General features: G+C 43.8%; 1 protein-coding gene across 1 annotated transcript in view; it reads left to right on the top strand.

Moving 5' to 3' along the window:
• Window positions 1–13,547: 13,547 nt before the first annotated feature.
• GSC2 (goosecoid homeobox 2) overlaps window positions 13,548–14,482 on the top strand; it is a 3,213-nt gene continuing 2,278 nt past the window's right edge. The window contains exons 1-2 of the mRNA XM_025858033.2: window positions 13,548–13,623; window positions 14,021–14,071. Coding sequence (XP_025713818.1) covers window positions 13,548–13,623; window positions 14,021–14,071 — 127 coding nt within the window. The remainder of the gene's footprint in view (window positions 13,624–14,020; window positions 14,072–14,482) is intronic.

Here is a 14,482-nt window from a genome sequence, read left to right as displayed (position 1 = left end):
ATCAGTTCATCTGTTGATGGACATTGGGTAATTTCTTGCTTGAGTCTCTTACGAATAAAGCTGCTATTGACATTCAAATACAAGTCTGCATCTTCATTTCTCTTGGATAAATCACTAGGAGTAGAACGGCTGTATCCAAAGGTTGAAGCTGCCATACTGTTTTCTACAATAGTGGTTCTTTTTTACATTCCCACCATAAGTATTATGTCATCTGCAAATAGAGACAATGTTACCTTCCCTTTTTGATCTTTATACATTTTATGTCTTTTTTTTCCTTTATTGCACTGGCTAGGACTTCTAAGACAATGTGAATAGAAGTGGTGAACGTGGACATCCTTGCCTTATTCCTGATCTTAGGGAAAATTGTCCAAAATTTTACCATAAAGTATGATATTAAAATTCTAGGTTATTAATGAAGTTCATAATATTTCTTTATTATCCTTTTAATGTCTGCATAATCTGCAGTGATATCCCCTTTTTCATCCCTGATATGGGCAATTTGTGTTTATTTTTTCTGTTTGAGTGTAGTTTATCAATTTTGTTGATCTTTTAAAAAAAGACATATTGGCTTTTAATTTTCTCTATTGTTTGCTTATTTTATATATTATTAGCTACTGCTCTTTGTTATTTTCTTCGTTCTACCTTATTTTTTTAATCTTCTTTTACTGGCACTTAACACAGAACTTTATGTGATTGGTTTTATATCTCCTTTTCTAAAGCTTTTCAATAGCTTCTATTAAAGCTATAAATTTCCCCCTAAACATTACTTCACTTGCATGTTGCAGATTTTGATATATTGTACTTTTATCACTAAATCTGAAATATCTCCTTATTTTTCTGTTTATATCTTTTTTGACACAAATTATTTAAATGTATGTTGCCTAGTGTCCAAGTATCTGGAGGTTTTCTACATATTTTTGGTTTTATCTATTTCTAACTTAATCCCATTGTTGGGCAAACTATATACCCTGTAAGATTTCAAACTTTTGGAATTTACTGAGACTTGTTTTATAGCCTGGCATATGATCTGTCTTCATGACTGTACCACATCTACTTGGAAAGAATGTGTTCTTCCCTTGTTGGCTGGAATGCTCTGTCAGTCAGTTAGGTCAAGGTGGTTGGTGGTGGTGTTCATATCATTGATGACCTTACTGATTTATCCTAGTTGTTCTATTCATTAATGTAAGAGGGGTGTTAGAACTCCAAGTATGCTTATCAATTTGTCTATTTATCCCATTAATTACATCACTTCTGGCTTAATGTTTTGTGAAAATCAATTAGACACATAGACATTTAAGATTATACAACTTCCTGATTAAAAACCTGTTTATCATTATGAAATATCCATTTTTATGTCTCGTAATAGTCTTTGTCTTGAAGTGTAATTTTTCTGATGCAAATATAGTTGCTCCAGCTTTCTGAAGTTTACTGTTTCTATATGGTATGCCTTTTTTCCCATGATTTTACTTTTAGTCCATCAGTATCTACATCTGAAGTGCATTTCTTGTCAGCAGCATGTAGTTAAGTCTTGGCTGCTTTTTAAAAGTTTTGTTTAAGTAGGCTCCGTGCCCAGTGTGGAGCACAACTTGGGGCTCAAACTAACAATGCTGAGGGGTGCCTGGGTGGCTCAGTCAGAGTGTCTGCCTTCAGCTCAGGTCATGATAAGGGTCCTGGGATTGAGCCCCAAATCAGGCTCCCTGCTCTGCGGGGAGCCTGCCTCTCCCTCTCCCTTTGCCTGCCACTCCCCCTGCTTGTACTGTCTCTCACTATTTCTCAAATGAATATATAAAAATCTTAAAAAAAAAACAAACTCACAACACTGAGATCAAGACCCAAGCTGAGATCAAGAGTTGGATGCTTGACTGACTGAACTACCCAGGCGCCCCTTAAATTTTTTTTATTATGATTATTTTTTATTTTAGAAAGAGAGGGAGTGCATGATCATGCACAAGTGGGGGGAGGGGGGAGGGAGAGTGAAAGACTCTCAAGCAGACTCTGTGTAGAGCTCAGAGCCAACGTGGGGCTCAATCTCACAACCCTGAGATCATGACCTGAGCTGAAACCAAGAGTCAGGCACTCAACAGACTGAGCCATCCAGGAGCCCCGCCCCTTAAATTTTTTTTTAAAGATTTTGTTTTTTTAAGTAATCTCTACACCCAACATGGGGCTTGAACTCATTAACACCAAGATCAAGACTCACAGGCTCCTCCGACTGAGCCAGCCAAGCTCTGCTAAGTCTTAGTTGTTTTTTTTTTTTAATTCAGTCTGAGTCTGACAATGTCTTCCTTTTTAGTTGGAGTGTTTGTTTTGCTTAAATTTAATGTAATTATTAATGTAATTGAATCTAAGTCTATTGTTTAGCTATTTGTTTTCTGTTTGTCCCACCTATTTTTAGTCCTTATTCCTCCTTTCCTGTCTTCTCTTGACTCACTTTAACACTTTAACTTTTTTAGAAGTCCATTTTAATTTTTTATTAGCTCTTCAGCTATACCCCTTTGACCTTTTTACTGGTAGCTATAGGAATTACAATATATCATCTTAACTTTTTGCAGTCTAATTACAGTTAATATTGTACTACTCATGTAAAATGTAAGAACATTGAGAAACTGTATGGTTCTATTTACTGCCACACCCTTTGTCTTTTTGAGATCATGATTATATGTTATAAACACAAAGATGAAAATTTATAATATTTGTTTTATAGTCATCCATTTTTTAAAAGATTTTATTTATTTATTTGAGAGAGAGAGAGAGAGCATGAGCTGGGGGAGGGGCAGAGGGAGAGGGAGAAGCAGACGCCCCCTTGAGCATGGAGTCCAATGTGGGGCTCAATCCCAGGACCCCAAGGTCATGACCTGAGCCAAAGTCAGACGCTTAATTGACTGAGCCACCCAGGTGCCTTTAGTCATCCATTTTTTTAAAGATAAGAAGGGGGGGCGCCTGGGTGGCTCAGTCGTTAAGCGTCTGCGTTCGGCTCAGGTCATGATTCCAGGGTCCTGGGATCAAGCCCTGCATCGAGCCCTGCATTAAGCCCTGCATAGGGCTCCCTGCTCGGTGGGAGGCCTGCTTCTTTCTCTCCCACTCCTGCTGCTTGTGTTCCTTCTCTCGCTGTGTCTCTCTCTGTCAAATAAATAAATAAAATCTTTAAAAAAATAAAGATAAGAAGAAAAAAGATAGTCTTTTATAGTTACCCACATTTTTAGCATTTCTGATATTCTCCTTTTCTTCATGGAGATCTGAGTTTCCAGCTCTTATAATTTCCCTTCAGCCTAAAGAACTTCCTTTATATTTCTTGCAGTGCAGGTCTGCAAGTAACAAATTACCTTAGTTTTTGTTTATTTAAAAATGTCTTTATTTCACCCTCACTCTTGAAGGATATTCTTTGCTGGATATAAAATTCTGGATGTGTGAAACCCTTCCCCACACCCAGCACATTAAAGATGCTATTCCATTTTTGTCTTTTGTCTTTCAATCATTTTTTAAAAGACTTTATTTATCTATGAGAGAGAGAGAGAGACACAGTGAGTGAGAGGGACATTAGCAGGGTGGGGAGGCAGAGGGAGAGGGAGAAGCAGACTCCCCTCTGAGCAGGGACCCCGATGTGGGGCTCCATTCCAGGACCCTGAGATCACGACCTGAGCCAAAGGCAAACACTTAACTGAGCCACCCAGGTGCCCCTCAATCAATTTTTTAAAGATTATTTATTTATTTATTTATTTATTTATTTATTTGAGAGTGAGAGCACACATGTGCGAGGTGAGGTGGGGGGCAGAGGGAGAGAATCTTCAAGCAGACCCCCTGCTCAATCCCATGACCCATAAGATTATGATCTGAACTGAAAACAAGAATCAGTCCCCAACCAATTGAGCTACCCAGGCACCCCTGTCTTTCAATCATTTCTGATGAAAAGTCAGCTACCATTTGTATCCTTTCCCTATATATAATGTGCCATGTTTCTCTGGTTATTTTTAGTATTTATTCTTTATTTTCAACTTTCAGTTTGACTAGGATGTGTTTAGGCACGGTTTTCTTTGGTTTTACATTGTTTGGGGGATGCTGACCTTAGTGAATCTGTCAATGTATGCCTTTCATTAAAATTTTTAGAAGGCTATGGGGCACCTGGGTGGCTCAGTCAGTTAAGCGTCTGCCTTAGCTCAGGTCATGATCCCAGGGTCCTGAGATCAAGCCCCGGGTCAGGCTCTCTGCTCAGCGGGAGCCTGCTTCTCCCTCTCCTTCTGCCTACTTGTGCTCTGTCAAATAAATAAAATCTTTTAAAAAAAATTTTGTAAAAGGCTAAACCATTATTTCTTCAAATATTTTTCTCTTCCCTGTGGTAGGAAGAATAATGATCCCCTCAAAGATGCCTACATCCTAATCCCCAGAACCTGTGAATATGTTTTTTAACATGACAAAAAGGATTTTGCAGATGTGGCTAGGTTTAGAACCTGAGATAAGGAGATTATCCTGGAGTATTCCAGGGAGTCCAGTGTAATTACAAGGGCCCTTAAAAGTGAAAGAGGGGGCAGAAGAATTTAGAGTGATGCAGTTATCAGAAGGAAGTGACTCACTATTGCTGTCTTGGAAGATGGAGTAAGACAGGAGCCAAAGCAGCCTCTAAAATCTGGAAAAGGCAAAGGAATGGATTTGCTTTCAGAAAGGATTGAAGCCCTGCTAACACCTTGCTTTTAGCCCATTTTGACCTGTGTTGACCTTCTAACCTACAGAAATGGAAGTTAATATATTTGTATTATTTTAAACCACCAAGTTTCTGACAACTTGTTACAACAGTGATAGGAAACTAATACATGCCCCCATTCTCTCTCTGCTTTTTTCTTGGATCCCAGTAACACATATGAACTACTGCAGGGTGTCTCAGATCCCTGAGATTTTGTTCATGTATTCAGTCAGTCATTTTTCTCTCCATTGTCCAGGTTGGATAATTTATATTGATCTATCTTGAGTTCACTGACTTTTCTGTCACCTCCCTTCTACTGCTAAGCCCATCTAGTAAATTGTTTATTTCTAATACTGTATTTTTCAATTCTAGAATTTCCACTTGGTTCTTTTTTAATTTGTTTTTCTCTGATGAGACTTCCCATCCTATCATTTATTATGAGCATATTTTCTTTTATATCCTTGAACATAATTATAATAATTGCTTCAAAATCCTTGCTGCAGCTCTGAAAAACCTGCTTCGATCATCATACTTAATGCTTAAAGACTGAGCAGTTTCCTTCTAAGATTGGGAAGAAGGCAAAGAGGTTTGATTTCACCATTTTTATTCAACATTGTACTGGAGGTCTAGATAATTTTATAAGGAATAAAAGTTATAATATTGTAAAAGAAGTAAAACTAGACAGATGGTATTTCAGATGGTATAATCGTTTATATAGAAAACCTCTATGTAGGGGCACCTGGGTGGGTCAGTCATTAAGCGTCTGCCTTCGGCTCAGGTCATGATCCCAGGGTCCTGGGATCGAGCCCTGCATCGGGCTCCCTGCCCAGCAGGAAGCCTGCTTCTCCCTCTCCCACTCCCCCTGCTTGTGTTCCCTCTCTTACTGTGTCTCTCTCTGTCAAATAAATAAATAAAATCTTAAATAAAAAAGAAAACCTCTATGTATCTACAAAAACAAATTACAGAGATCTATAAGTTAATACATGAAATCAGCAAGGTTGAATTATGTCTCCTCCAAATATATGCTGAAGTCCTAATACCCAGTACTTAAAAATGTGACTTTATTTGAAAATAAGGTCATTGCAGATGTAATTGTTAAGGTGAGGTCTTACCAGAGTAGGAGGGACCCCTAATCCAACATGACTGGTGTCTTCATAAGAATACATCCATGTGAAAACAGACACACAGGAAGAATGCAATGTGACAACAAAAGCAAAGATTGGAGTTAGGCAACTGCAAGCCAAGGACTTCCAAATATTGCCAGCAAAGGCCCAGAAGCTATGAAGAGGTAGGGAAAGAATTCTCTTCGGGCTTCAGAGAAAGCCTGGCCCTGTTAACACACTTTTCTCAGACTTCTAGCTTCCAGAAGTGTGAGACAATAAATTTCTGGTGTTTCACATGACCTAGTTTGTGGTATTTTGTTACAGCAGCTCTAGCAAACTAATACAGTCATGATATGAGGTTAATATACAGACATTAACTGTATTTCCATATAGTAGTAACAAATAATTGAAAAATTAAAAACAATTCCATTTCCAATAGCATCAAGAAACATAAAATACTTAGAAATTAAATCTAACAACAAAGCTCTGAGACAGCTACATTGCAACCTACAAATATTGCTTCATGAACTTAAAGAAGATCTAAATAAATGGAGAGTTCATCGATCTGGAGGGTCAATATTTTTAAGATATCAATTCTCCCAAAGCTGATCCATAGTTTCAATCCAGTTCTAAACACAGTCCCAGTAAGCTTTTCCTGAAGAAATTAACAAGACAAATCTATTTTTAAAGATTTTATTTATTTATTTGTCAGAGAGAGAGACAGAACACAAGCAGGGGGAGAGGCAGGCAGAGGGAGAAGCAGGCTCCCTGCCAAGGAAGGAGCCCGATGCAGGACTCGATCCCAGGACCTTGGGATCATGACCTGAGCCGAAGGCAGCCACTTAACTGACTGAGCCACCCTGGCGTCCCTAAATCTAATATTTTATAGGAATACAAAGGACCTGAAATATCCAAAGCAATCTTGAAAAGGAATAACAAACTTAGAGAACCTATGGAGAAGTTTCTCAAAACTTTCTTTGAAGCTACAGCAATCAACTGTGCTATTGGTCTAAGGATCAATAAGTAGATCAGTGGAATAGAATAGAGAGCCTAGAAATAGACCCACAGGCCATTTACTCCTAAACAAGGTGCCAATGACACATAACAGGGAAGGGACAATTATTTCAATAAATAGTTCTGTACCAATGAGGTATCTCTATGGAAAAAAATTTAACTTCAACTCCTGCCTCAGACCATACACAAAAATTAATTTGAGAGCCATTGTAGATCTAAACACAAAATGTAAAATTATCACATTTTAGAAGAAACAGGAAAATATCTTCACAACAAAGGAGTACTTGTCAGTGCTAAGAAGAAAACATTTCTGATTCATACATATAGCATAAGCCCTGAGAGTTGGATTTCTTCTTTTTTGTCATGCAAGTGCCTGATGTAAGCTTTGATTGTGGAGGCAACTCCTTCAGAGATGGTTCTTTCCAATAAACACATTGCCAGCCACACAACTAGGTGAAGAATCAGGCCACCTCCCTCCACAGAAGCTCCTTGGTTTTAGAGATCTTGGTTGATTTTGATAAATGACCATTTGGGCCTACTGTTTTTTTCTCTTGCCATGCTTTAAATTCCTGCTCTTAGGTTTTATTTTTTATTTATTTTTTATTTTTTTTGCTCTTAGGTTTTAAATTCGCCAGTAAAGATTGAGCCCCTGAGGGCGCCTGGGTGGCTCAGTCGGTTAAGCATCTGCCTTTGGCTCAGGTCAGGATCTCAGGACCCTGGGATTGAGTCCTGCATCATTGGGCTCCCTGCTCAGTGGGGATTTGACTTCTCCCTCTGCCTCTGCTCCTCCCCCCCTTGTGCTCTCTCTCATGCTATCTCTCTCGTGCTCTCTCAAATAAATGAATAAAATCTTAAAAAAAAAAGACTGAGCCCCTGAAACCTTAGGCCTCCAACCTTAACCGCAATAAAAGTAAAGCACCAGATCTGCACTCTCTCTCTCTCTCTCTCTCTCTCTCTCTACATATGACCTTGCTGTGTGGCCCCAGGTGTGCTGTGTAAGTTCTAGGTCCTGTAAGGAATAAATTTTTATTTTTTCCAAATTCCCTGATATTTATGGCTGAAAAATGTCTTGCAATCACAGGAAGAACCATAAGGGCTTGTCCGACCACAACACTGGTTATTAATAGGCTGAGAAGGCACAAAACAACACAATGAGATGGATGAATCTTTTTTTTTTAAGATTTTATTTATTTATTTATTGTCAGAGAGAGATCACGAGCAGGGGAGAAGGGTAGAGGGAGAAGCAGACTCCCGTCTCAGCAGGGAGCCCGATGTGGGGCTCAATCCCAGGACCCTGGGATCATGACCTGAGCCAAAGGCAGACGCTTAGCCAACTGAGCCCCCCAGGCATCCCCAGATGGATGAATCTTAAAAATATTATGCTGAATTCTTCCTGTAAGCGGCCTGAGGTGATCCCTGCAAATGGTTTGCTATTCACTTGACCCAGAAAACCCTACAAAATCATGCAAATCAAGAGGTTCAAATCTTCGTGTTCACTTAAAGAACAAACTGCCCAGGCCATCAAGGGTATGCATATCTGAAAAACCACCCAGTATGTGAAGGATGTCACTTTATAGAAGCAATGTGTGCCACTCTGTTGCTACAATGGTGGAGTTGGTAGGTGGGCTCAGGCCAAACACTGGGGCTGGACACAGTGTCAGTGACCTGAACAGAGTCCTGCTGAATTTTTACTGCACATGCTTAAAAATGCAGAGAGTAATGCTGAACTTAAGGGTTTAGATGTAATTTGGGGGTCATTGAGCACATCCAGGTGAACAAAGCCCCCAAGATGCAGTGAGAACTTACAGGGTTCACAGTCGGATTAACCCGTGCATGAGCTCTCCCTGCCACACTGAGATGCTCCTTCCTGCAAAAGACCAGACTTCCTAAACGAGAGGAGGAGTTTGTACAGAAGAAAAAGATACACCAGAAGAAACTGAAGAAACAAAACTATGGCCCAGGGGTAAAGTCTGCATAAAATAAATGCAAATAAAAGTAAACAAATATATATTATGCTGAATGAAAGAAGCCTTATACAAGAGTAGATCATACTGTAGGAGTTCGTTTCAATGAACTCTCAGAGCAGGCAAAATTAATCTATGTTGAAAAACAGAGCTGTGTTTTCCTCCTGAGGATGGAGTGAGGATGGTGATTATCTGAGAAGGAGCATGAGGAAACTTTCCAGAGTGATGGAAATATTCTATATCTGGATAGGGGTTTGGATAGCACAAGTGTATACCTTTGTCCAAACTCACAAAATGGCACATTCAAGATTTGCATAATTCTCTGTATATAAATGTTACCTTAAAGTTGCAAACAATTACTGAACTCTAGTTAATGATATGCATGCCCAAGATTTTAGGTGTGAGGTGTACTGATGTCTGTAACTCATTTGGGAATGCATGAAAAATCAGATGGACTAATGGATGGATGCATACATAGATGATAAAGCAAAAATGCTAATCAAAGAATCTAGGTAGTGAGGATATGGATGTTCACTGTACAAACCTTTCAAATTTTCTGAATGTTTGAAATTTTTCATAAAGAAATATCGGGTAAAATAATAACAACAAAAACAAAACAACCCAATTTAAAAATGAACAAAGGGGCCACCTGGGTGGCTCAGTCAGTTTAGCATCTGCCTTCAGCTCAGGTCATGATCCCGGGGTCCTGGGATCGAGCCCCGCATCGGGCTCCCTGCCCGCATCGGGCTCCCTGCTCTGTGGGGAGCCTGCTTCTCTCTCTCCCTCTGCAGCTCCCCCTGCTTATGCTCTCTCACTCTCTTGCTCTCTCTCTCTCAAATAAATAAATAAAATCTTTTTAAAAAATAAACAAAGGACTTGAATAGACATTTCTCCAAAGGAGACATACAAATGGCCAATAAGCACATGAAAAGACACTCAACATCATTAATCATTAGGGAAATGCAATTCAGAACCACAAGATACCACTCCATTATGATGATTATAAATTTATAAAACAGAAAATAACAAATGTTAGCAAAGAAGTGGAGAAATTGGAGCTCCTGTGCTTTGCTGGTGGCGGTGGAAGATGGTGTTGCTATTGTGAAAAACAATTTAGCGGTTTCTTAAAAAGCTAAACAGAATTACCATATGATTCAGCAATTCCACTTCTAGGTATATACCCAAAAGAATTGAAGGTGGGGACTCAAGTAGATACTTGTATATCCACAGTCACAGCAAGAGTATTTAAAATAGAAGGCGGAAGCAACCCAAATACGCACCTACAGATGAACAGATTTTAAAATGTGGTATATCCATTCAATGGAACTCAGCTAACCAACTAATCCTTAGTTGGCAGGCCCTGGGAGTAAGAGGGAATGGGAAGTTATTGTTTAATGAGCATAGAGTTTCTGTTTGGGCTGATGGAAAGAGCCAGAAATGACAGTGATGATGGTTACACAACATTGTGAATATACTTAATGCCACAGAATTGTGCACCTAAAAATGATTACAGTGGTAAATTCTATGCTAGGAACATTTTACCACATTAAAAAAATAAATACAAATAGTAAAAGAGCAAAAGGCTGAGATCACTGAACCCAAGGGACTGTTACAATCCCTTGCCCAATTTCCAGCCAGTTCTCAGGCCCAGACCTCATCTACTGAAGTCTCCTTCACACTGGGGAAGGATCCAGCAATACCATGAACGGTGTATATAGTGCTAGGAGAGGGGGATCTAGAAAAGGTGGGGAAGAGGGATCAGATGGTGCCTGGTTACAGGCTCGGGACCAACTTAAGCAACAGGGGCCACAGCCCATCCCTACTAGCTTTCTTTTCCTAGGTTTGTCCAGAAATTGTGCCCAACCAGAATCCTGGGGATCTGAAAGCAATGAACTTCATGTGGGGCTGAGTGTGGCAGGGCTGGGGTAAGCGTCCCCAGTGTGAGCTGGTGACTTGCAGCTGACCCTTTCTCTGGAGCATTGGCTGAATGGGAGCCACCCCGGTAAGAGAGGCTGTGCACCCTGACCTCATGAAGGTGGTCCCGGACCGCCCTGGGCTGGAGAGGAACCAGCCTCCCCCTTAGTACTTCTCCCTTCACTCCCCCTCCCTCAGGTGCTCCCCAAAAACTCCCTCCTGCTCCTCCCCCACCCCAACCACTGATCTGTTCCCCAGATCTGTTGCCATTTCCAAAGTGTCACATAAATGGCTTCACACAGTATGGAGCCTTCTGAGACCAACTGCTTTCACTCAGTCCAATCTTCTGAGATGGTTCTGTGCTGCTGTGTGTGTCACTGGCATGCTGGGCTTCTCCCTGAGGTGGCGGACTGTGGCATATTTGTCTGCCCCCCAGCTGATAGGCATTCGGGTTGCTTCCAAGCTTTGGCGATGATTAATAGAACATCTCTAAACATGCAGGGGCAGCATTTTGTGAGAACAGAAGTTTTCATTTGTCTAGGGCAGCTCCCAGGACTGGAACTGCTTGTTCGTGCAGCAGGTGCCTGTTTGTTAACTCGGTCTGCTGGCTTCTGTGCATGAACGTCTCCTTCTTTCAGATCAGTCTCTCCCCTCTCTTCACTGTAGGAGGCTGAAAGAAGCCAGGCAGCTCCTTCAGCGGCCCTGCAGGGGGAGATGCAGGCATCTCCTCAGCTGGATCATCTCACTCACAGGGGAAGCATCTTATTTTGGGTCCTGCTACCGGTGACAATGTAGCTAAGCTTCTTGCCACACCACACCAAGGGTCTCCTTTCTTCCATCTTGTAGTAAGACTTCTCTCACTTCCTTCTAAGACCCCGCTGGCAGTCTCTGCAGGGTGCTTCCAGCTCCTGCTTGCTGTCCACTCCCAAAGCCAAAGCCACGTGACTTAGGGCTTGTACTGACAGCATCCCATTCCGGTACCCGACCCCATCTGGTTATCTAGAGCTACGTAACAAACCACCTCAAACAAATCACCTCTACTGTTACCTCTCACAGTTGCCAATTTGGTTTCTCGTGTTGTTGCCGTTGATGACAGCTGGGACAGAAGCCGAAGGCTTCCTCACTCACTCATGATGCTCCGTGCTCCCTGTTGGCTGGCCCTTCAGCTGAAGCTGCTGGCTGGAACACCTCTGCACGTGTCTCTTCCTGGGGCTGCTGGTGGCTCCTCGCAGCCTGGTGGCTGGCTCGAAGAGCAAGCATCCCAAGATGAGGGAGAGAGAGGAGTTGTATCACCTAACTGTCTGAGCTGGCTTCAAAAATCAGTGTCACTTGGGGCGCCTGGGCGGCTCATTTGGTTGGGCATCCAACTCTTGATGTGGGCTCAGGTCATGATCTCAGGGTCATGAGATTGAGCCCAGCATCAGGCTCTGCGCTCAGCCACCGGGAGTCTGCTTGAGATTCTCTCTCCCTCTCCCTCTACCCCTCCCCTCCCCTGCTCATGCTCTCTCTCTTAAATAAATAAATAATTAAAAAAAAAATCAGTGTCACTTCTGCTCCATTCTAGAGGTTAGAAGCGAGTCATTAGGCCAGCCCTCATGTTCTAAGGCAAAAGGAATTAGATGCCACCTCTTGAAGGGAGAAGGGTTAGGGAATTTTCTGACATGTTTGGAAAGCTCCAGAGTGGGCCCCTCTTCACCATGGTGGACTGGTGAAGAGATGGGCGTATGCAGAGGTAGACAGGTAAAGAGATGGTGCGGACAGGCAGGTAGGTGACCCATTTATCAAGGTGGGGAATACCAAGCAAGGAACAGATTTTGAGAGGATCTTAAGTCCAGTCCGGGCATGGTGGCTGGGAGATGTTTATAGGTGATCCAAATGGAGTCGTGGAGCAGGCACTTGGGAGATACCAGCCTGGAACAGAGGGAGAGGTCAGACCAGAGGTATCTACTTGGGAGTCATTGTCACAGAGAAGGTGTCTGAAGCTTCAAGGCTGCAGGAGGTCACCAAGGGTGGGAATGGGGACGGATGAAGAACCTGCCATGGCTGGGGTGAGGAGGGCACAATCTTCCTGACCACCAACCCTTTTGCCCCTATCCTGGCAGACTCCCACTTTGATGGGCAGTCAATCCCCGTGTGCCTCTCTGATCTAATGGCGAGCACGCGGTTCTATGAGGTTCTGTGCTGAAAGAGGTTTCCACAGTCATCCAAAGGGACACATGGGAAGAGATGGGAGGTATGGGGCTGTGGCAGCCATCTTGCAACCATGAGGCAGGCTGGGAGTAGCAGAGCCACTCACAGAAGTAATGGTTCCTTCACTAAGCATTCAGATTAAGTCCCGCGCACTTTTATTAAGACTTTTGCAACAGGGGTTGAGCTGGGAGGTTCTGTCACGTGAAATCCAAAGTCTCCTCACTGATAGCAGAGTGGAGTCAGCAAAGGAGTCTGAACAAGGGTGTGTGAGGTGGGAGGAGAAGAGGGGGAATGTGAGTGTGCTGCATCGCAATGGCACCTATCATGCATGGAGCTCCCACGTGCCCAGCCCAGTTCTAACATCTCACATATAGTAACCGGTTGAGTCCTCTTGAGTTAGGTAGCTATTATTATGTTATAGATTGGGAAACCAAGGCACAGGGGGCTGAGGGAACCTATGGAAGTTCCCGCGGCCAGAAAGTGAGGGCTGGGATATAAGCCAGACAGTCTGTTGCTCTTTCCTGTGAGCCAAGGATATCTTTTTCAGAGGTCCAGAGAAGAGAGTCTTAAGCTGAAATGTCTGACTGGCCGTTCAGGGCTACTTGCTTGAGAATGAACAGTCTTCACAAATTTGGTAAAGTACAGGTCATCAGCAATGTTGGGCAGCAGGACCTGGGTGGGGAGAGTATGGGCAGTAGGACTGGCCTGAAGAGTAAGGAGGTGGAGAGCCCACACAAGTCAGCTCTTGAGAAGCATGGCTATGGTGAGGGTACAGCAAGGGTGTTTCATGGTTTTTTTGGAGGGGATTCTGGGACATACAGGAAGCAGGAGGAGGGGTCGCTCCAGAGCTCTGGGGTGGGGCCTGGGTGGGGTCTGAAAGGCTCCCCTGACCCAGTAGAGAAGACAGAGACTTGGGGGCACGAGGCAATGGGGTTTCAGGTTTGGTGATGAGCAGAGGCAGCTTCCTGCTCCCGCCATTTCCTCCAGGAGGCTGAGATCCCGGCTCTGAAGTGGGTGGGAGGTTTGCGGCCAAAGAGCGGTGCGATTGTGGGGTTGCCAATGGAGTTGGGTCCTATTTGAGGTCGGAGCCCAGCAGTTTGGGGGCCAAGAGATCGGCAGTTTGGGTGACTTTCTCCAGACTTGCCCATCCACCTCTGTAGGGCCCCAAGGGGACGAGGAGCCAGCCCTGGTTGCGGTGGCTACAGGAGGAGGTACTCAGGGGCTGGGCCGGGAGGCGCCAGGGCAACCAGGGGGCTGCAAGGTCGGGGTGGCCTCCGGCCACTGCCCCAAAAGCAGGGTGAGGACCTCCAGGCCCGGTGGTCAGGTGGAGGTGGCCCTCCGCGCCCTCCCGGTGGCATCTCCCTGCCCGCGAGTCCTGCCAGCCCTTCGGGGACAGGAAGAGCAACGCGGGGCGGAGGGCTTCCTACCGCCCCCCTCCCCGCGGCCCGGCGGGGCCCCCCGCGCGCCGATGCGGAGCAGGATTTCCCGCCAACGCAGTTGGGGATTAGCGCGCCCCTGGCCCGCGCGGCGGGATTAGCCCGCGTGGACTCGGTGCTCGGCCCGGGGATTACAGCGCGCTCCCCCCGACGTATATATTCCCGCGGCGGCGGCGGCGGCGGCGG

This window comes from Callorhinus ursinus, unplaced genomic scaffold, assembly GCF_003265705.2.
Source record: "Callorhinus ursinus isolate GAN/ISIS: 27379988/994484 unplaced genomic scaffold, GSC_fseal_2.0 scaffold115, whole genome shotgun sequence".
NCBI classification, from domain to species: Eukaryota; Metazoa; Chordata; class Mammalia; order Carnivora; family Otariidae; genus Callorhinus; species Callorhinus ursinus.
This window is presented reverse-complemented; position numbering and strand designations above follow the sequence as displayed.